The sequence below is a fragment of the Neovison vison genome, chromosome 6 (genome assembly GCF_020171115.1).
Source record: "Neovison vison isolate M4711 chromosome 6, ASM_NN_V1, whole genome shotgun sequence".
Classification (NCBI taxonomy): Eukaryota; Metazoa; Chordata; class Mammalia; order Carnivora; family Mustelidae; genus Neogale; species Neogale vison.
In genome coordinates, this window is record NC_058096.1 from 47,939,974 (window position 1) to 47,967,440 (window position 27,467).

The 27,467-nt window shown below is 40.9% G+C and overlaps 2 protein-coding genes across 5 annotated transcripts in view; both read left to right on the forward strand.

Annotated features, from left to right (window-relative positions):
* COL8A1 (collagen type VIII alpha 1 chain) overlaps positions 1–5,460 on the forward strand; it is a 155,130-nt gene extending 149,670 nt beyond the window's left edge. For 2 of the 3 annotated variants that reach the window (XM_044251203.1, XM_044251205.1), the window contains one exon: positions 809–5,460. In XM_044251203.1, coding sequence (XP_044107138.1) covers positions 809–2,718 — 1,910 coding nt within the window. In that variant the 3' untranslated portion in view covers positions 2,719–5,460. The remainder of the gene's footprint in view (positions 1–808) is intronic. The other variant, XM_044251204.1, reaches the window with a different exon arrangement.
* Positions 5,461–22,137: 16,677 nt separating this feature from the next.
* The window catches only part of CMSS1 (cms1 ribosomal small subunit homolog), a 389,957-nt gene continuing 384,627 nt past the window's right edge, over positions 22,138–27,467 (forward strand). For both annotated transcript variants that reach the window (XM_044251209.1, XM_044251210.1), the window contains exon 1: positions 22,138–22,348. In XM_044251209.1, the coding sequence (XP_044107144.1) occupies positions 22,285–22,348 (64 nt within the window). In that variant the 5' untranslated portion in view covers positions 22,138–22,284. The remainder of the gene's footprint in view (positions 22,349–27,467) is intronic.

Sequence of the window (27,467 nt, forward strand, 5' to 3'; positions counted from 1 at the left end):
CCTGCCACGTGTGGAGCCCTACACGGGGCTTGATCCCTCGACCCTGAGATTATGACCTGAGCTGAAATCAAGAACCAGCCACTCGACCTACTGAGCCACCCAGGCACCTCATGTGGAAGATGTTATTAAATCACACACAAGATAAAATACTTCTATTCTTCCCTGAATCCACATGAAAATTACTTTCCCTAAAGCATCATACTGTATTTCAACACAAAAGGAAATATTATTTAGCCACAAACTATTATATAAAAAAACAAAGACATAAAAAAGTACAGCATTATGTAGATAAACTAATAAAAAAATAAAAATGGAGAATGACTCCATTCTTTAAAATACACACACACAGACACACATGCACATACACACCCACACCTAGAACACATGAAATGGAAATACATATAAATATCAAGTAATTATAGGCAAATCTGATTTTTCTTTATCCCTTTTTCAATTTTCCAAAATCCCCATACAGAACACACCATAACAAAAGTTTTGTAATTAGAAAAATGTTTCTTCGTTATTTTTTAGCTTTTCTCCTTAACCAATGTTGATAAAAGCAGCTACAGATATCAGTTCTCAAACACTATTTCAAACATAACAAAGCAATTATTAGCTTGATAGTTCTTTAAGTACTGATAGTCCTGGAAGACGAACACATTATTCCTAGTGTTTCCTCTCGATAAGTAATAAACTAAGGTGTCAGAACTAAATAATGATCATCATGACTTCCTTGAAGAATAACAACTATTAATTTTTCTCTCTTTTTCCCCCTTCTCCCTCCTCCCTCTCCCACTCTCTCTCCCAGTAGAAATACCATTAGCCAGCTTACGAGGGGAGCAAGGTCCCCGTGGAGAGCCTGGCCCAAGAGGACCACCTGGGCCCCCCGGCTTACCAGGCCATGGGATACCTGGAACCAAAGGAAAACCAGGGCCACAGGGATATCCTGGAATTGGAAAACCAGGTATGCCTGGAATGCCAGGAAAGCCAGGAGCCATGGGAATGCCTGGAGCAAAAGGTGAAATTGGACCTAAAGGGGAGATCGGGCCTATGGGGATCCCAGGGCCGCAAGGACCTCCAGGGCCTCACGGACTTCCTGGCATTGGAAAACCAGGTGGTCCAGGGTTACCAGGGCAACCAGGTGCAAAGGGAGAGCGAGGGCCAAAAGGACCACCAGGACCTCCAGGCCTTCAGGGTCCTAAAGGGGAGAAGGGCTTTGGGATGCCAGGTTTGCCAGGCCTAAAGGGTCCTCCAGGGATGCATGGCCCTCCTGGTCCTGTTGGACTTCCAGGAGTGGGCAAACCCGGAGTGACAGGCTTCCCTGGGCCCCAAGGCCCCCTGGGAAAGCCAGGTCCTCCAGGGGAACCTGGGCCCCAAGGCCCTGTTGGGGTCCCAGGAGTTCAAGGACCTCCTGGGATACCTGGAGTTGGGAAACCAGGCCAGGACGGGATCCCTGGCCAGCCAGGATTTCCAGGTGGCAAAGGGGAGCAAGGACTGCCAGGGCTGCCAGGACCCCCAGGCCTTCCAGGAATTGGGAAACCAGGCTTCCCGGGACCCAAAGGTGACAAGGGCATAGGCGGTCTTCCTGGGGCTCTAGGACCAAGAGGGGAGAAAGGACCAGTAGGTGCCCCTGGAATAGGGGGTCCCCCAGGAGAGCCAGGCCTGCCTGGAATCCCAGGTCCTATGGGTCCTCCAGGTGCTATTGGTTTTCCTGGACCCAAAGGAGAAGGTGGGGTTGTAGGGCCACAGGGGCCACCAGGTCCCAAGGGTGAGCCAGGGCTTCAGGGCTTCCCAGGAAAGCCAGGTTTCCTTGGTGAAGTAGGGCCCCCTGGCATGAGGGGTTTGCCAGGTCCCATAGGGCCTAAGGGGGAAGCTGGTCATAAAGGTTTACCAGGGCTCCCTGGTGCTCCAGGGCTGCTGGGACCAAAGGGAGAACCAGGAATCCCAGGGGACCAGGGTTTACAGGGCCCTCCAGGCATCCCAGGGATCGCAGGCCCAAGTGGGCCCATTGGACCACCTGGAATGCCAGGCCCCAAAGGAGAACCTGGCATCCCAGGGCCCCCTGGGTTCCCTGGAGTAGGGAAGCCTGGGGTAGCAGGACTTCATGGGCCCCCGGGGAAGCCTGGTGCCCTTGGTCCTCAAGGCCAGCCGGGACTTCCAGGGCCCCCAGGCCCTCCAGGGCCCCCAGGGCCCCCAGCTGTGATGCCCCCTACACCACCACCCCATGGAGAGTATCTGCCCGATATGGGGCTGGGAATTGATGGAGTGAAACCCCCCCATGCCTATGGGGCTAAGAAGGGCAAGAATGGAGGGCCTGCCTACGAGATGCCTGCTTTTACAGCTGAGCTGACTGCGCCTTTCCCACCTGTGGGGGCCCCCGTGAAGTTTGACAAACTGCTCTATAATGGCAGACAGAACTACAACCCCCAGACGGGCATCTTCACCTGCGAGGTTCCTGGGGTCTACTACTTCGCCTACCACATCCACTGCAAGGGGGGCAACGTGTGGGTTGCTCTGTTCAAGAACAACGAGCCCATGATGTACACATATGATGAGTACAAAAAGGGTTTTCTGGACCAGGCGTCTGGGAGTGCGGTGCTGCTGCTCAGGCCAGGAGACCGAGTGTTCCTCCAAATGCCCTCAGAACAGGCTGCAGGACTGTATGCTGGGCAGTATGTCCATTCCTCCTTTTCAGGATATTTATTGTATCCCATGTAAGAAAAAAAAAAAAAGAAAGAAAGAAAGAAAGAAAAGAAAGAGATTTAAAGAAGAAAATGGCACACCGAAAAAATCCAAATGAAAAACACAATTGCTTCAAAACATTTATATAGTTGGAAAGTTATATTTAAGTGAAAATCTAAACCATCATGTACAAATAAAAACTAAGATGCATGTTGAATGCTCTGCATAGCAGCCTGTAATTAAAAATGATGGGATAGATTTATGTATCAAGTACTGACACTTGTGTTGTACCCACTGGAATCATATTAGCTGTTGTATTGTTATATGCTTCCATGATAACCTGCTTATTCAGATCAGTCAATATATTTCAGTATGGAAGATCATAGCTAATGAAAGTCACTTGCTCATATTGTTTAAAGATTTCTAAATATGACTTAAGGAAATGTCCATGATAATAATTACCGTATTTATTTGCATAATTTCCTCTGTCTTTGGGCAGATATTTTGCCAGGAAGGTGGGGGAGGAGTCCTATTGTGTGATAGCCCCAGTGGGAGGGAGTCAGGGGAGCAGAAGGTTTTTAGCCAAAGGCTATTTCCCTCCTGTCAGAGGCTGTGTCTTTTATGGACACAAGTCCTCCTCAGAATTGTGTATCTCCTGTCTCTAAAAGAACAAGTGAGTCAGTCGCCTGCGGTGTAATTTACTCAGTAAATTCTGTGTGCATTGCACTGGATGAGACATGTGAGGGACATAAGACAGTGCTCCAAAAGGAGCTAAAAAAAAACACTTGGGAGACAGGAGCCATAATTAACTCACTTATTTCTCAAGGATCTTTTTTGTTTTATTTTCTATAATTTTTTTCCTTCCTTCCATGTAATTTCCATGATGACTCAACTAATATAAACTTGTGGAAGTCGTAAGAAAAAAATAGTAACTTTCCAGTTTTGTGGAATGTTCATTATCAACATCAGTTTTTAATTGTGTTTACATGGGTATAAAAATCCCCTTCCTTTCCCTACTATTCAAATGACTACAATGAGGTTTCACCCATGAAGGGGCTATTGCTATTTTTCAGTAGCGGTTGAATTTTGAAGAAATTTCTTGGTGTAGTATCTATGCAAATTGGAATGTTGTCTCAGATTCCAAACTCAATTTCCAAAATCCAAGCCATTCTTTATTTGGGGAAAAAAAAATTTTCAGAATTACATAGGAAAATAACTTTTTGAAAAAATAATTTCTTAAGTTTTAAATTTAAAAATGGATCTACTACTTCCGAGTGTAGGTACTAAAATTGTAAAAAAAGAAGTTTGCTTCTTTACAAGCAAACTGTGGAAGAGCTATGTGAAATGTCAAAGGGCATAAGAGCCCGTGCTTCTTCTGTCACCTTATACTCAGCACAAGTCAAGAGTCAATAGAAGTTTAAAGAGAAAAATGAGTATCTTTCTTTCTAGGTTTTTACTTAGGTACATACTAACCACTGCAGGCATTCAAATCTCGTTTCAAAACATAGGCAAAATATTTCAGTCAGCTATGAGTCTGCTGCTGATACTACAAGCAAAGGGGGAAATGATGTGGGGCTGTGGTGGTAGAATCTTGTATCTGTTTCTCAAAATTAAGAGTGAGAAGTTAAGGGGAAAGATACAGACGGAAAAATACACAAATAAATACGGTATATACACACATGGAAATGTGTCTCTGTCAAATCTGAATCACTTTAATCATCAAGAAAATTCTCGTTAACCTAATAAGTGTCTTTCCCTTGTATGGTATATGAGCACCATTTCTTCTCAAATTCTTAAGAAGAGAAATGAGTTCATTACCAGAGGGTTTCTTATTCACTGCTTTTACATGACAAACTTTTTTCATCAAAAGATAGCTGACCCAACCTTCATTTTCAAAGCAGACAGCGTCTATGTGGTCAAACATCCTTCAAGTTGGTCTTGAGGATACTGGTTTTGGACTGATGACTATGGGAGGCAACAGGGATCCATTGGGCTCCTTCTGCTGTATAGCTGCATTGAAACGGCTTGGAAGCAAGTCTGATCAGCTGATCTGTAAATCCGTATTTATCTGTACATGTATGGGCTTTTTATTTCCACCAAGTTAAGAGAGGCAGTACCTCTTTAGTTAAGATCAAACTTCTTTTAAAAATACCTTCCAACTTATTTATTGGTTGTTACTCAATTGCATATATATATATATATATATATATATATATATATAACTGTGCGTGAGTGTGTTAATTATCAGGCATATGCTTCTAACTTTTAGATAGGGGAGGAGCAAAATCTATGCCAGATACTGTGTATTCTATAATGGTGCTAATCTCAGAGCTAAATGAATTACTCCATTTAATTAAAAAAAAGAGTTTTAAATAATTATCTATGTGTCTGTGTTTCCCTTTTAAGTGTTGCACATTATGCTAACACGTTAGTGTAAAAGCAGATGAAACGACCACATGTTCAAAAGTCTAGGGACAGTGCTTTAATCCCTATTTAATTCAAAACCAACTAGAACTTTTCCATGTGAAATGGACCAAACTGGCATTATGTTATTTAAACACAGAGTATTAATGCAGTATGACATCCCACAGAGGAAAAGAATGTCTGTAGTGGGTGACTGTTCTCAAATATTTTACAGAACACCATGAAAGGTGACCAGACTGGTGACTTTTTTGAGTTTCCATGATTAGATTTGAGACTTGTCAATAGCAAATCATTTTTGTATTTAAATTTTTGTACAGATTTGAAAAAAAGACATATTAAATATCTTTAAAAGTATGTTTCTCATCTTGTTCATATCACTGAGTGGACACTGAACCTCATACTTTTTTTATCCCGTCGTATACTGAAGAGCTGCTGAAACAGAGACCAAAAACAATCGCAGCTTAAACAGGACAGTTATTCCTCTTTGACATAATAGCTCTGAGCATCAGCAGTCCAGGGCTCATGTAGTAGTACCTTGCTGCTTTTCTGCCCCAAAGGTGTTGCCCTCATCCCCAAAGTCAGGACAGCTAACCATCACAGCCACATTCCAGCCATTGGGAAGGTGAAAAAATCAGGAAGGGGAGGGCATGCTCCCTAATTAAAGAACTCAAGTCAGGGGTGCCTGGGTGGCTCAGGGGGTTAAGCCTCTGCCTTTGGCTCAGGTCATGATCTCAGGGTCCTGGGATCGAGCCCCGCATCGGGCTCTCTACTCGGCGGGGAGCCTGCTTCCTTCCTGCCTCTCTGCCTACCTGTGATCTCTGTCTGTCAAATAAATAAATAAAATCTTAAAAAAAAAGAACTCAAGTCAGTAGCTGCTTAGTCCTTCCTCCCACATTCTATTGCACTGAATTTAGTCACACTGCCCAAAGCTGCCAAGAAAGTGAGGGAATTTGAATAATTATTCAGGGTAACAACATGTCCAGCTGAAATTCAGGGACTCCCTTAACATGGAAGAAGGGAAAATAGATACTAGGGGATAATTAGCTGCTGCTAATTACCTGTCACACCCATCATAAAAGAAGTACCACAAACCTCTCTTCCTCCAGAAGAAACCAATCTTCAAATACTCTATTCTATTTTAGTTGGCCACAGTAGAGCCAACTATTCTGAGGGGAGAGAGTGGTGAGCAGAGGCAGACCTGCTTCAAGAACCTAAGAGTCTTAAAAAACATCATTGATAAGGAAAGAATTCTGCTGTGATGACTCATCAAGCTCAAGATGATTGTAACTATGTCTAGAATATTATAAAAGGATTATTCAAACCATTCCATAAGCAATTATCATGTCTGTGGCTGATTAACTCACTTGCTTAAGCCATCAATGTGGAAGCTTAAGACCATAGCTTCCATTCCCATTTAGCCCAATTAGTTCTATTTCTTTCCATAGCTAAAGACTCTTTTATAACATGGATCAATCATCTTGTATGTGCATAGTGTTGGTCACAAAAATAAGAAGAAGGATTGATACAGAAGACACAGGCAGGGAAGAATATACAGTTGGAATTCAGAGTGCTAGAGGAGCAGAGCAAACCCATCATCACAATGGCACTCAGGCATTCTTTTATGTTAAAAGAAAATGCAAAGTAGTCCCTACTTTGCACTCAATACCACTAGGCAATGTGAAGGATACAAAAGCAACAGAGAACATAACCCTTCTTAAAACAAACAAACAAAAAAACTATCTTCTGTTTGGAGGAAATTCATATTTTTGTTAAAGAAGAAATTAACTTCCAGGTGACTGTGAGGTGGTGTGGTGCTGATTGGATGCACTCTAGACTGGAGGCAGGCTAGATTTTGAAAGTGAAAGACCAGTTCATGCTGACGTCTCCTCCATAATTCCTCCTCACCCCTCAAAACACAGCTCAAGCATCACTTCCTCTTCCCTCCTGCTCAGTGTTAGTCGCCTTCTCCCCTGTGACCATCCTGCCCTGTACAGTCTTCTGTCCCTTCACTCCTCCTGCCTTGTAACTGACCTATTTCTGTTGCCCATATTTGATAGAGCATATGGTCCTTGAGAGCAGGCACCTTCTTTCATCATTCATCCATGGCCCAACCAGAGTGCTTGTCCAGTACCAAGTGGGAAGGAAGAAAGAAAAATGAATCTCTCAAGGCTGCTGTGTGTGGGAGGCAGTGCTAAAGCTGATATGAGTTGCAACTGAACCCAGCTCTGGGATTCTAAGGTTATACAGATTATATATTCCAAGTTATTTAGAAATTCAACTGGAATGAAACCTAATAACAGATAGGCTTTTGGAGATGATTTTTAAAGAAATCATTTTTAATTTGATGGAATTTGAATAGCAAAGGAAATCACAAGAGGAATAGGCTCTCCTCCTCTAATAGAGAGGAGGAAACTTTTTTTTTAATTTAAATTCAATTAGCCAACATATAGTATGTCATCAGTTTCAGATGTAGAGAGGAAACTGGTATTCTGTGAGTGTGCATGTGTATGTGTGTGTGTATTTTCTGGGACAGGTTGGGGACAAGACCGCTGGGATAATGGATATGGCCTGAGTAGATCAGAGAATCTATTCAAGGACTAGTAGAGGAAATCAAGTTAAAAACCAAAGAAAGGTCAAATGATATAGGGCTTTACATATAAGGAAGAGGCATTTATATTTTACCTAATATGCCCTAAGAAGACATCCCTTAAATGGGAAAATGGTATGAAAGTATTTTAGAAAAGTTACTTTGATGATTCTATGAAGAAGGTGAATTACAAGTGGTAAAACCAATGAGGAGATCAGATCAGCTTCAATTCAGAAAAGCGAGAATGGGTTGACAGCAAAAAGTCCTAAATAAGTCTCATGAGTAAAGGTCACATATCAGGTCAGGTGTCAGGGTTTAAGGACTACAAAACAATGGAGCTATTTCAAGGGCAAGGAAATGGAATAAAGAAGAATGGAAAACTAAAGAGACAGTTCAAAGACTGAGGTGACCTTGGGGTCAATCCCAGGATGGCCTTAGGAGGGAGAAGAAAGCTTGGCCCAAAAGGTGGTTTCTTCTGACTCATACACCTGGAAGACTGGGATGGTACCTACCCTGGACAAAAATTGATGATCCACCAGCACCGCCTGCTCCAAGCAGGGAAATGAGAAGATGCTCAGCTTGTTTATAGACTTATAGGACTTCCCTGTTAGTGGGAGTAAGATGCCTGTGTTCCACAAGTGGATTTGGCAGGGAGATGAAAGGTGGATCCATGAGCTTGGGAAGAGACATGGTGGCCTACCACAATATGGGAGAAAAAGACCAGCTTGAAATTAGTAGCAACATTCGCAGACAAAAATCATCAAATTGCTTTAAAATATCCTCCTTTCTTCCTGCAAGAATTTATTTAACAAATCCTTCATAATAGATAATAGCAAATATAAATATCATCCCAATCCATACAGAATTACAATGAATTTTAAGTATACAGGGCCAACAAAGAATCCAAATCAATCATGATTCACTACATTTCAGAAAAGCTTTCTCCTTAATGGTTTTTGTGATTCTAAAAACACAAATGTTCACATCATTCTCTATCATGAAGAAGAAAAATATCTATGGAGTAAGAGACTTGAGGTTATTTTTCTTTTAGCAAAGAGTTACACAGAATTTCTGATGCTTTCTTTCATTTTCAAAACCAATATTTAGGTCAGGATAAATTTGATCTTCAAACAAGTTTATTTTTTTATGATATCAAAAAGCTCTTATTGATTTTTATTAACAGAAAAATATTTTTTTGCTAATTCCTGGAGATAAGTGTAATGGAATTTAAATCAAAAGTGGGGCACATCATTCCATTTTAATAAGGTATTCAGAAGTTTCTCATCTGTGTTACTGAAACACGGGACTATCTAATCAAATTTTCCTTTAAGGCATCCAGAACAATTCCAGAGATTTTTTTTTCTTTTACTATCTTACTGCAAGTAAAAATAGATTTTTATTAAAATCAAAAGCTCTTCTAAATTAAAGTTTATGAATCCTGTGGAGACTCACATTTCACATACCTTGTTAAAAAACTAAGACTTAAAAGTTAATTTTGTAATGAGCATGGCCAAGTCACTTTTCATTTAACAAGTGACTGGCTGGCAGCAGTGTTCACATCTGCTCTTTATTCATGAGATGAGAGACACAATGGGGAAAATCTGATGGAATGTTTACCAGTCTCCAATGGTCTACTATTAATAATAGTCACCTTTCCCCATCAAAATGAAGCTGTCTTCATCATTTGCTCTACCAAACTGGAGCCATCAATATAGAACCGTTAGGAAAGGGCTCTGAGGTCAGACTCAAAGGAAAAAAATCTCAACTCTTCTATTTAACAGCTGGTCACCTTGAGTCAAGTATTTAACCTCTTTAAATTTTAGCTTTTGTGCCTATACTATAAAATAGTAAGTAATAATAGTAACGATCTTCTACAACAGTTGGGAGAGTGGATGAAGCAGTAGGGTGTGGTAGAGAGGGGTAACAATTGCTACTATTGACTGAGTGCCAACCATGTACCAGAAACTGTCTCAAGTGTTTTTATGTATTAACCTAGTTACTCCTCGTAGTAATCTATCATTAGCTTCATTTTATAGCTAATGAAAATGTGCCATAATAACTTGCCTAAGATCTAACAAATGGCAATGCCAGGATTTTAACTCAAGCATCTGGCTTCATGGTCCACAAGGCAGAAGATAAAAGTTCTCACCTGTCTAAGCAACTACCAATGAGGGCTCAGGATATTAGCTTGCCTCAAAAGAGAAAGAGAGATAACCAGTTCTCAGTTATTTCTTGGATATTATCACTACCAAAGGCAATAGAAACAGCCGGCTACAGAGGACTATATTGACAGGTTCTAGCAAATCTATCCCTTAGGAGATAAGAGGGCAGATATATGTGACTTTAAAAACTAAAGAGACCATCTCACACCCATTAGGGTTGCGACCAGTGGGGGGAAAAAAAAAGCAGGCAATAAGTGTCAGCGAGGATGTGAGAAAAATTGGAGCCCCTGTGCACTGCTGATGAGAATGTAAAATAGGGCAATCACTGTGAAAAACAGTGTGGTGGTTCCTCAAAAAACAAAGAGTAAAACCACCATATGATCCAGCATTTCCACTTCTGGGTATATACCCAAAAGAACTGGAAGCAAGGATTCACACAGATGTCCACCCATGTTCATAGCAACTTTATTCACAATACCTAAAAGATGGAAACAACCCAAATGTCCACTGCTGGATGAATGGATAAACAAAATGTGGTATACACATACAAGTGACTATTATTCAGGCTTAAAAAAACAAAAAAAAATGAAATTGTGACACATGCCACAACGTGGATTAACCCAGAGGGCATTATATTAAGAGAAATAAGCCAAGCACAGGACAAATGTTGTATGATTTCACTTATATAAGGTATCTAGTCATATTCATAGACAGAAAACAGAAGGGTGACTGCCCTGAGCTGAAGAAGGTGGTAATGTTAAATTATTGCTTAACGGATACAGAGACTTGATTCTTTTTTTTTTTTTAAGATTTTATTTATTTATGACAGAGAGAGATAGCAAGAGAGGGAACACAAGCAGGGGGAGCTGGAGAGGGAGAAGCAGACTCCTGGCTGAGCAGGGAACCAGATATGGGGCTCAACCCCATGACGCTGGGATCATGACCCCAGCTAAAGGCAGATGCCCAACAACTGAGCCCCCCAGGCATCCCCAGAGATTCAATTCTGCAAGAAAAAAGAGTTCTGGTCATCAATGGTGGGGATAGTTGCATAAAATTGTCAATGTTAAAAACTATCATGTTAAAAATGGCTAAGATGGTAAACATGATGTTACGCTCACTTTACCACAAATTTAAAAAGTAGTTAAACAAAAGTAGGAGGAAAAGAAGAGAACTGGAAATGACCTCCAGCTGCCTCCCTTACCTCCAAGTTTCCGCACAGTGTTCACCAAGTGGGTAAGGAGTCTAAAAAGCTGCAAGTCCCAGCCTCTGCCAGGCAAGCTCTGGCAGACCTCTGTGGGGACTGCCACTTAACTGCCCCTTCTCTACTTCAGCAAAGATTACCCTGTAGGGAATTAAGACCTGGCTGCCAGACAGTCCACCTCATCCAGTGGCTCCAAAGTACAAACTAGACTTAAGGTTCCTTTCTTCTTCACGAATAAATGTGCATGACAATTTTAGGGTTCCAAAGGTGAAGTTAAAAATAGGGTTTTTCTTCCTATAAATGAAGGGATCTTTATAGAACCCATACATACTTAAGTTATGAAAGAAACAAAACTAAGTTTTACTTCAGCCACCTGGCCTCACCAAGCCTGTGGCAAGAAAGGGAACTTTCACTGGCACTCTAGGCACATAACCTGTCTGGGTTAGAAGGAAGCAAAAACTGACACAACAAGAAATAGTAAGTGGTGGAGAGGTTGTGTAGAAAGGGGAACCCTCTCAGAGTGTTGGTGGGATTGCAAGTTGGTGCAGCCACTTTGGAGAACAGTGTGGAGGTTCCTCAAAAAATTAAAAATAGAGCTACCCTATGGCCCAGCAATTGCATTACTGGGTATTTACTCCAAAGATACAGATGTAGTGGAAAGAAGGGCCATATGCATGCTAATGTTCATAGCAGCAATGTCCACAATAGCCGAACTGTGGAAGGAGCCAAGATGAGATGCCCTTCAACAGATGAATAGATAAAGAAGATGTGGTCCATATATACAATGGAATATTTCAGCCATCAGAAAGGATGAATACCCAACTTTTGCATCAACATGGATGGGACTGTAGGAGATTATGATGAGTGAAATGTGTCAAGCAGAGAAAGACAATTATCATAAGGTTTCACTTATTTGTGGTACATAAGGAATAGCATGGAGGACATTAGGAGAAGGAAGGGAAAAACGAAGGGGGTTTATCAGAGAGGGAGATGAACCATGAGAGACTATGGACTCCAGGAAACAAACTGAGGGTTTTAAGATGGAAGAAGGGTGGGGGGATGGGTGAGCCCGGTGATGGGAATTAAGGAGGGCATGTATTGCATTGAGCACTGGGTACTGTATGCAAACAATGAATCATGGAACACAATATCAAAAACTAATGATGTACTGTACGGTGACTAACATAATAAAATAAATAAATAAAAATAAAAATAAATAAAAAAGGAAAGCCAACATGGTTCTAGGAATAGGCAGGTCCCCAAAGAACATCATCTCCCTCTCATGGTGCAAAGAGAAACAGCAGTTCCACTCGCAGGTTTTTTTCTACCATGAATTCAGTGGGTCAGGAATTTTGTAGATGACATAGTGGGGATGGCTTCTCTCTGCTCTGTGATGTCTAGGACAACAACACAGGGTGAATAAATGGCTGGGGCTTAGGATCACCAAGAGGTATCTTCATTTACAGGTCTGGCTATTGATGCTGATTGTCCAGAGACCTCAGCTGAGCTGTAGGCAAGAACACCTACATATGTTATTTGCATGTTGTTTCTCTATGCAGGCTATGTTGGGCTTTCTGATAGCACGACACCTGGGTTCCACATGAACATCTCAAGGTAGGAATGTCAAAGTCACACTGTAAGGAAAGTATGACAGATGGGAAATATTGGTGGCTATCTCTGGAAAATACAATGTGCCATATGTCTACCTGTTTGCTTAGTGTCTTGTCTGTGGTAGATACTTTCTGGTGGGCCTAGACATAGGACACAAAAATCCACACACTTTTGCCTACTCCCTTAGGTACCTCCACATACCTCTTCCCATATCTCTTTGCTATTGAACTTCAAATACTGTATCTTACAGGCCCTTGACACACTCAACCACACCATTCACTATTGCTCAGGATTGTTTGTCCTTATCTCAGACTTCTCTTGCCATTCAGAGGAGATGGTTCAATGTACATATTGAAGTTCTGCCCACTGTCCATCACTGTCCTTTATGGCCCCTTCCCAAGTGGGATGGTAGAATAGTAGCAGTTCTACCTCCCACCATTGTCAGTTCTACCAACATAACCAAGCTTGAACCAGTCTTGAGAATTTTCCTCTATCATCAGTTGGTCATAGGGAACACCCCCCCCCCATGAGGCTGCAGGTGTGAGCTGAGGAATACAAGAGACATGGTGACCTGAACCAATTGTTTATTTATCTTATTTTTGACTTCTGGGCGGGCTTAGATGTATCTTATATAAACCATTCCTATTGTTCAGTAGCTGTTGATGTGTGTACCCAACCTTACCAAACCCAGATCTTGAAGGGACAGCTCTGTTCATATAATCATTTGATGTTCCATTGTCAAATGTTCAGTTTCTACTACAACAAAGTATCAAGCCAGTGGTTGCATTTTGAATAGTTGAGCTATAGAAGGCATGGCCTTATTCTAGAACTCTAGGAGTTTGTGCTATGATTCTCCGTTTAGGTCCAGCCAGATTCCCTACAGCATCATTATCTGTCACCTAGCACCTACAGGTTGCCACATCATTATGAACTGAATGCAAGAGCAGCTCATATTACAACCTGGAAGTGGTGCTGGGCCCTCTTTTCTCAAAACTGATAGCCTTGGGGCGCCTTGGTGGCTCAGTGGGTTAAAAGTCTGTCTTCAGCATGGGTCATGATCACAGGGTCCTGGGATTGAGTCCCGCATCAGGCTCCCTGCTCGGTGGGGGGGTCTGCTTCTTCTACCCCTGCTCATGATCTCTCTCTCTCAAATAAATAATATCTTTAAAAACAACAACAACAACAGCAACTGGTAGCCTTTTGAGTCACCTAACTTAGCTGACATCTGATAAATGCCCTTTTAAAAAATTTTTTAGCATTTTAAAAATTTTTATTTATTTTTAAAGATTTTATTTACATATTTGACACAGAGAGAGAGCATGCATATGCAGGGAGAGCAGTAGACAGAGGGAGAAGGAGAAGCAGGCCCCCCGCTGAGCAGAGCTTTTTTTTTTTTCCCCACGTGGATTTAGATCACAGGGCCCTGGGATCATGACCTGCACGGATGGCAGACACCCAGCCAACTGAGCTCTCCAGCCACCCCTTAAAGCATTTTTTTAAAAGATTTATTTATTTGAGAGAAAGAGAGACAGGGGTTCATGATCTCAAAATCCTGGGATTGAGCCCCTTGTCAGGCTCTCTGCTCAGCAGGGAGTATGTTTCTCCTTCTGTGCTTTCTCTCTCATAAATAAATAAATACATACATACATATATAAAAGAAAAAAAATGAATGACAGAGAACCTGGAACAGTTATCTACTAATGCCTATTCCCGTTTGGTTTAGAGTTGCCCTTGGGAGTACTAACTTCTTTAAATCTTGGGCTCAACAAGCTCCCATGATGTCAGAGAAGCAGACAGTAGGGATGTTCAAGGAAGGCAGCTGTCAGCATGATGAAAATGGTCTACCATAGCTGCAAGGAAGCTTAGACATGGACCAAGGGAAAATAGAGCAGGGTATTCACAGTATTGCTTCAAATTCTCTGTCCCCAGTTCCTGGCACTGAACTCCTAAAACTGTAGGAATTTCCTAAGTGATAAAGGCACGAGGAGCATCTTCTGTTCTAATATTTGGGTTTTGACCATAGTTCCTGACACAGAACTCCTAAATTCCTTGGAGTTTCCTGCATGATAATAAAGTCTTTTTTTCTAATAAAGTACCATGTGGTAGGCTCCTAGAAGGGGCTGGTCACCAGAAAGACCGAGTCATAATTTGAAGTTTGGAAACTTCAGCCTCACTCTCCAACTTCCAGGAAGGGGAAAGGAGCTGGAGATTAAGTGAATGATGAGTCATGCCTACAAGATGAAGCCTCCATAAAAATCCCAAAAGTGTGGTGTTCAGAGAGCTTCCAGGTTGGTGAACACATCCAACTCCATGGAGACAGTACCTCTTGTACTTGGGACCATTTTGGACCTTATGCATTATCTTTATCTTTCTGTTCATCTGTATCCTTCATATAAAAAACTGACATACAAAAGTATTTGTCTCAGTGCTATGAGCTATTCAAGCAAATGATCAAATCCAACAAGGGGGTCATGGTAACCTCTGATTATAGCCAATAGGTCAGAAATACAGGTGACAACCTGAAACCTAAGACTGGCATCCAAGGTGGAAGGTGGGCAGTCTTACAGGACTAAGCTCTTACCCTCTGAGGGTTGTGCTAACATCAAAGCATTTTTTTGCTTTAAAAAAATGCAACATTGCTATCTCACATTGCTAACTCTGGTTGGCATCAGAACTGAACTGAATTATAGGACACCGAGCTGGTGTGGTGTCACAGAGAATTACTTGATCTATGGAAACCCCACACATCCGGTGTCAGAGGCATGGTCAGTGTGGTATTAGTGTGAGAGTAAAGGAGGAATACAGGAGCAGTTTTCCCAGAATAAATATATGATCTATTCTAAATCTAAGGGGTTTAGCATGGCATATTATTATAAGTGAAGAGATAGTGAACTGGGAATTTCAGCCTGAAGGTAAATACAAAGATACAGAAGTATGGAAAATAATGAAAAGGCTATTGAAGACAATGTGACATCTGAATAAAGACAGACACTGAGCAGTGGAGCAGAACATGAGGTCCTAAAACTGCCCCCTAAACAAATGATCAGCTAGGTTTATGATAGAGCTATCACTGCCGATTACTGGAGAAAGGAAAGACTGTTTAAATGAATGGTGCTGGGAGGAAAAGTGAAATTGGATTCAACCCTAACACCATATACATAAACCAAATCTAGATGGACTCACGTTATAAAATAAATAAATCCCAAGAGAACCCTTGATTTCACATAGATGTAAAAGATGGTGGAGATGGGAAGGGGAGAGAGGGTGTTTCAGTGGTTATTTATTGTGGACAAAATCACTATAAAGGTTCACTAGATAAATCAAGAAAAACACATTAGCAGAAAGATATGGCAACCCACCTAATTCATTTATTCTCTGTCATTTTTGCCATTAAAATGCAATTGAATGCCAGAGAACTCTCATTCCCCTAACTGGCAGTGCATCAGATCTCCAGAGCATTCTTGAATTCTCAGGCCCCATCTCGGACCTACTCAATCAGAACCCCTGGGAGGCAGTACTCAGGAGTTTGTATTTTTAATAAATCTTAGCAGAAAATTCCACTACATGGCCAGAATTGGGAACCACAATCCTGTATCATTATTAGGTCTCAGAATTCATTGAGAAAATAGAAGCTACAAGACAGGAATGCCATCAAATCTCATTGAATGAAGTGGCCCTGCTCCCGTGAGATTGTATGTCCCCATTGGTTTTGGATCTTTAAGTGTTCCTCTCTGTGAGAACCTGACCCCTATAATTCTCCCCTCTCTTCCTTAACTCTTAGCAGCATACCCTCGTTTGGGGACCACTCTTCTTCCTTGCTTCCATGACATCACATTTGCCTAGCTCTGCTCTTCCCTCTCTAGCCATTCTCCCCTGGGCTTTTGAGCTCTCGTCCTCCACCTCACGTCTGAATAGTGAAGGTGCAATGTCTTCGTCATTTCAGGCTGCCATACACATTACCATAGACTGGGTAGTTATACAACAAACAAGCTTCTTTGGAGGCTGGAAGTCCAAATTCGTGGTGCTGGCATGGTCAGGCTCTTGATGAGGGCCCTCCCTCTCCAAATACCGTCATACTGGGATTACGATTTCAGCATATGAATTTGGAATTGGAGTGGGAGGTGGGATACAGTCTGTCCACTGCAGCTGGGAATCATTTCCTCTTCTCCACATTGTCTAAGCAATTTCAACCAGTCTCTTTCCTTCTATTTTCACCATCATACTCCAAGCAATGGCCATCTTACTTGGACGACTGCCACAGTCTCCAGCCTGCCCCTGCTCCTACTGCACTCTAGCCAGCTTTGAAAAATTTAAGCAGATCTTCTGGCCTAAAAATCTCTCATGTTCTCCAGTTTGAAATCCTTACCATGCAGAAGAAGCCCTTCAGGGTCCCTGCCTGTCTTTCCATCCTCCTCTCTTGCCATGCTCCTCTCCTAATTCTCCCACCCAGGTCACAAGTGCTGCTTATTTCTTTTATAGCACTTTTATCATCTGAAATTATTTATTGACTTGTCATCTGATTCTACTTCGTCTAAGATCAAACTCATGATTTCACCCCCAAACTATTCCCTCATTTTTGTTTTGCTAGTTTCATCAAAGATGATATCATATTTCACTTTTTAGGACTTGAAACTATTTTTTTGTCCTCTCTTCCTCACCATTTTACTTCCAAACTATTTTTCACAAATTGACAGTGATGTTCCTCACTTCAGTTCTTCTTTCTCTTCTATACTATTTTTTTCCTAGTCCATTGGATATGGGTCATTTTGGGGTCACAGATCACTCTGAGTTATGAAAGCCACGGGCAGATGGGAAGCCACCTACTGGATGGGTGACTAGAGCCAAATTACTTAATTCCCCAGCTTTAGTTTCACCATCTATAAAATAGAGAAACTAACAGTACAAACGTGAAGAAGATGTTTTTGTGCCCCTCAGCCCACTCTGAAATCAGTCCAGCGATGGAGAAAAGTTCTGGGTAGCTGCTAGAATTCCACCTCAAGCATGCTGAGTTACATAACTCTGCTCTTCTGCCTCAGGGCTTTCTTCAGTGGCAGCATAGCCCGAGAGTATCTGGAAATTCAAATTCCTGGGGACAACCTTCAACCAATAGTGGATGGCAGTCAGTGGATATCCTATTCCTTTTTTTTTTTTAAATGATTTTATTAATTTACTTGACAGAGAAAGCACAAGTGGTGGAGCTAGCAGAGGGAGAGGGCGAAACAGTCTCTCTGCCGAGCAGGGAGCCTGATGCAGGGCTCCATCCCAGGACCCTGGGATCATGACCTGAGCCAAAGGCAGCCACTTAACTGACTGAGCCACTCAGATGCCCTGGATATCCTACTCCTGTGGATAACTCCGAGGCAGTCTACATTGTTTCTCAGAGGGTCCCTTACAGGATAAAGAGCCAGTTATATAACCAATTTACTATTCATCCTTCCTTCCTTATCTCACTCTCCCTGTCTTTATTTCTGCCCCCTCCCCCACATCAGATCATATCCTAAATAAACTACTTGTATCCATGTTCTGCTTTTAGGGGAACCTAAACTATGGCAGTAAACCTATCAGTTAGGATCCAAGCAGGGAAAAAATGCATCCTTTAAGTTGCACAAATAAAAAAAAAAATTAGTAAAGGAAGCATTTATGCAGATGAGGTAGGGTTAGGAAAACAAAGGATGGTATAAAACCCAAGGGCTGGCAACGGTGGAGTGCCATTATTACCCCTAAGTCTGAGAGAGACTTGGCCTCCAATGGACGGATGAGGGCAAGGTCAATTGTAAAGCAAGCAGGTATATCCAGCAGAACACTTAGGAGGCACTCGCTTTCAGGTTCATCCAAGTGCCAGACCGAGAGTGAGTGCCTCTTTAAATTTTGTATCCTAGACCTCTGCTTGTGACAGCCTAGTCCCAGCCTGGAAAAGATAACAATACAGGGAGTCATTTTTCTCTCATTCTTTGATTTCTTACTGATGCCTCCAACTTGCTGAGCCCAAATCTGAATTCAGGGATTAAGGAGATTTACATCAGCCTTCTAAGTGACAGAAGGGTAGAGAATGGTAAATGGAAAATACTTGATCCAAAAAAGTACCTTATGGAGCTATGACAATTAGATAAATTAAGACATAAAGTGCTTAGAAAGGTACCTGAATCATGCTGTTGTTGTTACTGTCATTACTATTGTCCACATGATGCAAAAGTTTAAATATGTCATCAGGGTTTCATGGACTCCCTAAGGTACATATATAAACTGGGCTCAAGGACAAAGAACCCCTGTTTTCATTAAACTCTTTTCATTGTATGGTGAGTCTTCACAAAACAGCCTTTAAACTTTTTTTCCCCCTTCTAATCCAGTCTTTCCCAAACTTTTTACATCATGGTACCCATAGAAAATAGCAATATTTCGTCAACACTGGAGTGAAGAGATGAGGCTATCTTCAACCTAAAGTAATTGGCCCAGGGAATTGTCTCTAAGACTGAGGGAATCAGTAGCTTAACATACCCATACCAGGTGGAAAGCTCCACTCAAATTTATTATCTGCCCTGAATGGTGACACCAATTTAGCTTTCCTAAAACAGTATTTCCATCACATCCTTTGCATCTAATGAACACTAATATCTGGAATTCTTGGTTGGATATTCAAGATTAAGGCATGGAGGTGGAAGAACTCAAGAATCATCTAATTCATTCCCTTTATGAGCAAAGAGAAGCCCACCAAGATTAAATGACATGTCCAAACAATATGCCAATCAATATCCATTGACAAGGTCAAATTCAAGTACCACGTCCTTTATGAAGGCTTCTCAGTGCACTCTGCTGGGAAGTGAATGCTTCCTCTTATAAATTCTCCTAATACTCATTTAGAAATCATACAGAAAGAAGAAGATACAGATCTATTTCAACCTGAGCTTCTCCATGTTAGATGAGGTAATCAAATACTGGGGTACAGAATTTTACAACAACAGATGAGTTTCTAAAGTAGGATGTCAATTCACTGATCAAGAGAGCAGTTAAATGAATATACAGCTTAGGCTGGCTATAAGTTTTTTTCTGTAAACGACCAGGTATAAATACATCAGGGACACAGTCTCTGTTACATGTTTCTTTTCTTTTTTTTCTTTCTTCCTTACTTCCTTTCTTTCTGGTTTTTGATGTGTTTTATTTTGTTGTTGTTTTTCAGCAGTGCATTGAAAATGTAAAGACTATCCTCACCTACTGGGTGATAGGTTGCATTTGCTGGGGGCGTTAGTTTGCTGACTTTTTATATCTGTCACCAGAAAGGAAGCTGACTTGGGAAACAAACTTAACAGGTTACGTAGTAAGTAAAACAATAAAGAATAAAAGAAGTTCAAATTCAGTCACGCAATCTATATATTGTCAGTGTCTATGTGTGCCAGGTACTGTTCGTGGTCCTAAGGTCACAGTGGTGAACAAGAAAGATGCAATTCTAATCCCCAAGATGAGTGGGTGTGTGATAAGAGATGAATAAAGCATTTAAGAGGAGTGACATAATGATTCTGACTACTTTCTGTGTGGAAGTAAGACTGAGGTGGGACAAGAGAAAACAAGAGAAAAACAGGTTAGAAGACTATTACAGTGGCTCAGAAGAGAATGATTACCTCAGACCAAGGCTATAGTGGTGGAAGTGATGAGATGGTTGGTTAAATGGCTAGATTTGGGATATATTTTGGAGATAGATCCCTCCAAACTTACCAATGAATCAGATGACGACAATGCAACCAGAAGGATGGTACTCACATTTACTGAAGTGGAAGAGGTTAGAAGGTAAAAGGGAGTTGGGATCCAGGACACAGAAGGAAGCCTGATCTGGGATAATATCAGGAACAGTGGGAAAAGGAAATCATATGGGAAAGGCAGCAGAACTGTCTGGAAGCTTTGAGTGTTGTTTGAGATGCTGGGTCACTAATTGGAATTCTTAGTGAGTTCTTACATAGCATCTAATTTAACTACTGAAAATGTCTTTTTCCTCTAAGTGAATTTTCCCTTATCTTTTAAATTAGATAAATAAATACTATTAAACGCCACAAAAATATATGTAACATGTCTATAAGTTATAAACCATAAGAATTCAATGCATATCTATGAACTCTCCACTTTATCTAAATTGGACATTTGCCAGTCAGTTACATTTACCTTTGTTCTTCTTAATCGCATCTCCTGGTTACTCCATAGCCTAAATTTTGTGTTTACTATTCTCTTTCTTTAAAATCACATATGTACTTTTTGACCTAAACAATTTTTGGTTTTCCCTGCATTTGAACATTATAAAATGGCAGCTGACATTTTAAAACTCAGCATTATGTTTCCAAAATATATCCACATAATTACGTATGTTGATTCATTTCCTATGCTGAATTGTATGGCTATATTATAACATAGTTATCTATTTTCCTATACAAACATATTTCAGTTGTTTTCACTTTTTTGCTGTTACTAACAATGCTGCTGTGAATGTTCTGTAGTATCCAACCGTTTCCCAAGTGTGAATATTTAAGAGCGGAAATTGCTGGATCATGAGGTGTGTAGGTTTACTTCTATAAGATTGTGCCAAATTGCTTTTCCAAGTGGTTATTACCAATTTACATTCACACCAGTAAGGTGAAGGAAATCCCACTGATGCATGTACTCTAGAATTTGGTAATGTCAGACTTCCTTAATTTTGTCAATTTACTGCATGAAAAACAGTGTCTCGTTGAGGTCTCTCTTTTATTTTCTATGGTTAGTAGGAGACAGAACATCATTTAACCTGTTTATTGGTCATGACACTTCCTCTTCCATGCTCGTATTTCTTATCTAACTTTCCTTTTCCATAATCTATTAATCCTATCTCTGCCACTTCGCGCTGGAATTTTAAGACAAGAAATTCTGTAGGTTTTTTACCTGTAGTTAAGCAGCAACTGACTCGCTCCTCTTGTTTCAGAAGTAAAGGAGACCGAGGACTCTCAGCCTCCGGACCACTAAAGTCTTTTCGTGGGCGAGTCCTTCCGGACCAATCAAATTTTCTTAACCTACACGGTCTAAAAATAGCAGCACAAAGATCTACAGCCAAGGCTCAACATTCATGGTCATGAATTCTTGCACACGTTTCCCAGGAGCAAACTATACACACCGGACGGCCCAACGCACACAAACGAAAACACAACCACGTGCTCCGCTCTTCTCCCGCGGCAGGAGTCCTTTGAAACCGAATAGAGAACAATTGTCTTAGCATCCTGTTTCACCCTTTCGTCAATAGTTTTTCGAACAAAAAAAAAAAAAAAGAAGAAGAAGAGACAAAATGTTTTGAAAGAAGTTATTTAAAAAGATAATAATCTTTGGTGGGTTTCATTTTCTTGTCTTTATGCTTTTGTGAGGATTTATTTTGAGTTACCTGACAGAGTCTTTTCATCAGCACTTGTGTGGAAACTGCGACGAGATGAGCGCCTGGGACGGGGAGGCGGGGCGGAGGTGTGACGTCATTACCGCGGGGCGGAGGCGACGGTGTCTGAGGAGAGGCTCCGCGTGCTGGTTGCCAACTCTGGCCTTTCGGCTTGGAGGCAAGGAGAATATTTGCCACTGTCCGCTTTCCCTTGGTGGTCCGCTCACAACTAGTCCCACTGGAGATGGCAGACGACCTTGGAGACGAGTGGTGGGAGAACCAGCCTGCAGGTGCAGCCAGCAGCCCAGGTACCCACTCTGCCCGCGCGGCTGCGGGGCCTCCCCTGACCGAACCCCACCCCCCCCCCCCCGCGTCCTTAGGTGAGCCTCTGCCCATGCCAGCTCTGGCGGTCACGATTTATGGCCCCGCGGTGGTGTGCCCAGCTGTGGGAGCGCGCGAGCGTCGGGAATGAAGTGGTGCGGGAGCCTTATTACTGGGTGAACAGTGTGGCTTTAACTCAGGTCTACCCACCTGTCAGGAAAGACCCTGAAGGAAAGTTTTTCCTTTTACGTGTTACTTAATAGGTAGATTTTTCGTGAATTCAGAGAGTTTGCGCGTAGTGGTTAAGGGTAACTCCTGGATTAGATTCAGAGTGGTTCTGCTCAAATCGAGACTCTGGGGCACCTCGGTGTCTCAGTCGTTAAGCATCTGCCTTCGGCTCAGGTCATGAATCCGGAATCCTGAGACCAAGCCCCTCATCGGGCTCCCTGTTTGGGGTGGGGCGGGGGGAGGGGGGAAAGCCTGCTTCTCCCTCTTCCTCTCCCACTCCCTCTACTTGTGTTCCCTCTCTGGCTATCTCTCTCTGTGTCAAGTAAATAAAATCTTAAGAAAACAAAAACAAATGGAGACTCTGGCCGCACTAATACTGCTTCGGTTCCCTTTCCTCAACTATAAATTACGGATAATAATGTCAATTTCATAAGTTTATCATGAAGATTAAATAAATACAATAAATACGATGCACTTTAGCACAGTGCTTGGCACAGAATATGTGCGAGGTAAATATAAGCTATGGTTTTTCTTGCTATCATCCTCATCTTGTTATTTGGACTGTTAAATCCTGAAGGAGGTTTAGAAACCAATCATCCTTTTGAACTCAGCCATTTTACAGAAGAGACGCATGAGACCTAAAGATATCAAGTAACTTCACAAGTTCACGTCGCTAGTTGGTGTCGGAAGCAAGACTAGAATTTAGTTAATTCAAACAACTTACTATGCTACGTGTACCCACTGCCAATGCGGTGGATATTTTATCTTTAAGTAGGTGGCATTTAGTAACTGCTCACCACAGGCTGACTTTGAACCTTTCAAGTTCCATGAGGCTTAGTATACAATTACGTTTTGCAATTGTTCTTCAAAGTCTACCTCTCTTCTCTACCAGGTTCTAAGATATTTTTTAGGAAAAAAAAAAGCAAAGTCTTATCCATGTCATATTGTCCACCAGGCACTGCAAATGATTGACACTTGATACATACTTGCTGCAAACATTAATTTTGAAATGTGTTGTGAAGTATCCATTAAAGCTGCAAAATTTTACAACATTGTTTCCAGAAGAGTTGCCTTCAGATACAAATTGAGTAGATGTCATTTTTAAAAAGGTAGCCAGTGTAATACTTCCTCCAGTAAACTTCCTAACTCGGTTGCTACTTTGTTTCTAAGAAATATCTCTTGCAGGCTGTAGTGTTACACATTTACTTTGATAACCCTTCCCCCCTCAACTCAGGTATTTAAGGCTATATTTTAGGATGTGATTTAAGTATAGAAATCGTTTAAGAAATAACTGAATTCCTTTTGAGTGGTAAAGGGGATCCTATTTCTTGATTCTAGCCTTGCCTCTTGCCCATTACTGGCCATGTCTCTCAAGTTGGTCACCCTTTAGAAGGAAAGAAATTAATGTGTATTGAGTGTCTTTAATATGCCAGATATTTTCATAAACATAAATTCATTTAATCTTCATAATATGTTTAAAAGATATGTATTACTTTCACTTTTATAGATGAGAAACAGAAAAGTTCAGTAATGTTCTTAGAAACACACAGCAAAGAAGAGATCTGGGAAGAGATTACACAAGTATGCCTGAGTTTCAAAGTCATACTTTATCCACTATTACAATGTGTTTTTACTGGGCCTCAGTATCATGATCAGTAAAATGAGGTGTCCTCAGAGATTATCTTTTTAAGCGTTTTAACAAACCAACTGTTCTAAACATTGGATTTATAGCATCTTTCATGTAAGTTACCAGGATTCCCATCAAGATAGTATGTTAGAGGCACCCTGCTTCTTAGATTCCTTCTAACTCTAAGGTTAACATTTGAAAATTGCTGACTTTAAATGTATCAGGGGTATTTGCTTTGTTAACTTCTTCTTAGTATAGTGAGCATGTAAGCTTCTTTGAGATATGCTTGATTATTTGTCAGTGATTTGCTAAATAATCTGTATGGTATTTCTAATTCAGAAAAAAATCACAACAAACCAATTCAGATTTCCTGATTCTACCTATGTTAATGGGGGAAAGATCAGCCTAAAATGTGTGAACTGTATTTTTGTTTTGAAAGTCATGGGAGAAATAGTGCCTTAAGTCAGAGAAAGGAAAGATAGTTATAATGATGCCTTTATTTCTGTTGTGTGCTGTGCTACTTGCTTATAAAAGTAAACATCTTTCCTTACCATCTGTTTTCCATTCACGCTTATGGTAGCAAGAAGCATTTAGCCATTTTAACAATCTACATCTATAACAAAGGCTCAGCATTCATGGTCATGAATTCTTTTGCATGTTTTCTGAAAGCAAACTGTACAAACATACAGATTCCCAAACACTGATACACACTATGTAAAACATCTGTCTAACATACCCGGCTATCTACTTATTGTCTAAGGAAATGTAATTCAGAGACTCTTACTGAAACTCTTGATCTTGTACATATGACCCTTTTTTTGCATACATCTTATGGCTATTCAGAACTTCCACTCTTGTGCTAGAATTCTGCATTTTACTGGAGCCCAACATGAGACCTGGCACCGGGTGTTTGAGAGAGATTAGCTGAATAAATGTATGCATGCTGCTAGATATACAGAGTTTTTGGTGATCATGTATGTAGATAGACATATAATTTCTCACCCAATTAAATACTTTTAAGAATGAAAGGCCATGCTTAGAATTTTTCTGGGACTGTCCTAATCTACCTAGGATGTCACCCTATTGACATCATTGTTGGTGATTGGAGTCTTGGTCCAGGATAAGACCACTGAGAGTTGTGTGTGCTGAAGAGTATTCAGCCAGTGTGTTCAGGTAACAGAGTCTAGGAGTCATCTAATGACATCCGACATTTCATTTTACTTATTTCCTTATTCCCTGCATACCTTAAGGGATTATTTGAGGTTATTTATAGTAAATAATACATGCATTAGAATCATAATTGCAAAACCTTAATGCTAAAATGAACAGATACAATGCCCATGGTTTCATGTAGTTGACTAAACTAGGCACTTTCTCAGTGTTGCTTGAAAACTGAGAATGTCATTCCCAGCAGGGATTTTGTTACTTATGGAGCAGAGCCAAGAGTTTTTGCAGTTGGAGTTGGTCACTTGATCATTCACTTACTGAAGAGAATATTGATTGTTTTCCCTTTTTATTCCAATAATATGCCTCTTAAGTTAGCAAGTCAAGTGTCCAGCAGGTAGCAGGGTGTATGAATCTGGAGCTCCAGGGTTGGGTCAAGGCTAGAGATAAGAGATTTAGGAATGACTGGCACATGTATAGCTTACTTTTTTTTTTTTTTTTTTTTAAGATTTTATTTATTTATTTAGAGAGAAAATGCCCAGGGAGGGGACAGAGGGAGAGAGAGAGAAAAAATTTCAAGCAGAGTCCCTGCTGAGCATAGATCCTGGCAAGGCTTGATCTCATGACTCTGAGATCATGACCTGATCTGAAATCAAGAGTCAGACACTCAATAAACTGAGCCACCCAGGCACCCCTACAGCTTACTTTTAAAGAGGATGTTTTAGCAATCTGCCAAATTCTCAGCCTCTGTTTTTTGAAGAGGATTTTGCATGTGCTTCCCTAGCTTATTCTGAATATTTGATTCTTCTTTACCAAGCATCTAACTAGAAAACTGAAGTGTGAACACACTTCTATGTACAGTATAAGGAGACTGTAGATAATAACGCTAACCTGTTGAGTGGTGGTTATGTGCCAGATACTGGCACATAATATTTTGATTGCTTCATGTGTATTAGCTCATTTAATCTTCACCAGTACACTATGATGTATTTACTATCATTCCCATTTTACAGGTTAGGAAATTGAGGCACTAAGTGGTTAAATGATTTGCCCAATGTTATTTAGTTGGTAAGTGGGGAGGCTGGGATTCATAAGCAGGCAATCTGAAACTAGCCTGTGCACTTAAGTTTCTCAAAGATAATTATTCTGATTATCAATGTTAAGACTCTCATCTCTAAAATAACAATCCTTTATCAATTAAAAAAGGCTCATATTTATTTATATACATCATTGTTTTCAAATTGTGTCTATTAACTCTTACTCTCCTAAAGTTTACTCTTCTAAAGAACATTGATTAGTCAGAGATACAAATAAGCGGACTGTATCATTGGGCTTTGAGAACAATCTTTGCCAGAAAGTCAAACTTCATCCTAGAGCTCTAGACTCATACCTGGCTGTCTTCTTGAAGTCTGCTTATTTACTAGAATGTCGAATGCAAATGAAAGCAAACAAAGGTCTTACTCTCTGATCTATCAAGTCTTTAACTCTAAGACATCCTGAATGCTTTTTTTCCATTTTTCTCCTCTGTTACCCATCAGAGTACATGTTACCATCTTCATTTGCCTTAACTACTGCAGTAAACTCCTAACAGGGCTCCCAGTTTCTGTCTTTTTCCTCTTTGGACTGTTCAATTAGCAGCCTGAGTGATCAGATCTCATTCCTGCCCAAACCCTTCAGTGGCTTCATCTGACACATATAATACAACCCAGGTTACTTATTAGGACTGATGTCTGCCACATCTACTATTTATTCCCCTCTAATTTATGCTCTTCCACCCACACCAGCCTTTATTTTGTGCCTCAACAGGGCAACTTCATTCTGTCTTAGTCCTTTACAGTAGGTGTTCCTTTTTCTTTCTGGGCTCTCCAGTATTTCAAATGGCTAGCCTTTTCTTTGAACATTAAGACCTCAGTTCAGATATCACTGAAAGAAAAGCATTCCATGTCAGCCAGTCTAGAGTAGCCATCTAGTTGGTCTATTATATCATCACATTATGGTAATTCTCAGCAGGGCACTTATCACCAACTGTTATTTGCCTTGTTAAATGATTACATTTGCTAATAGATTACATTTCATTGTTAAATTAT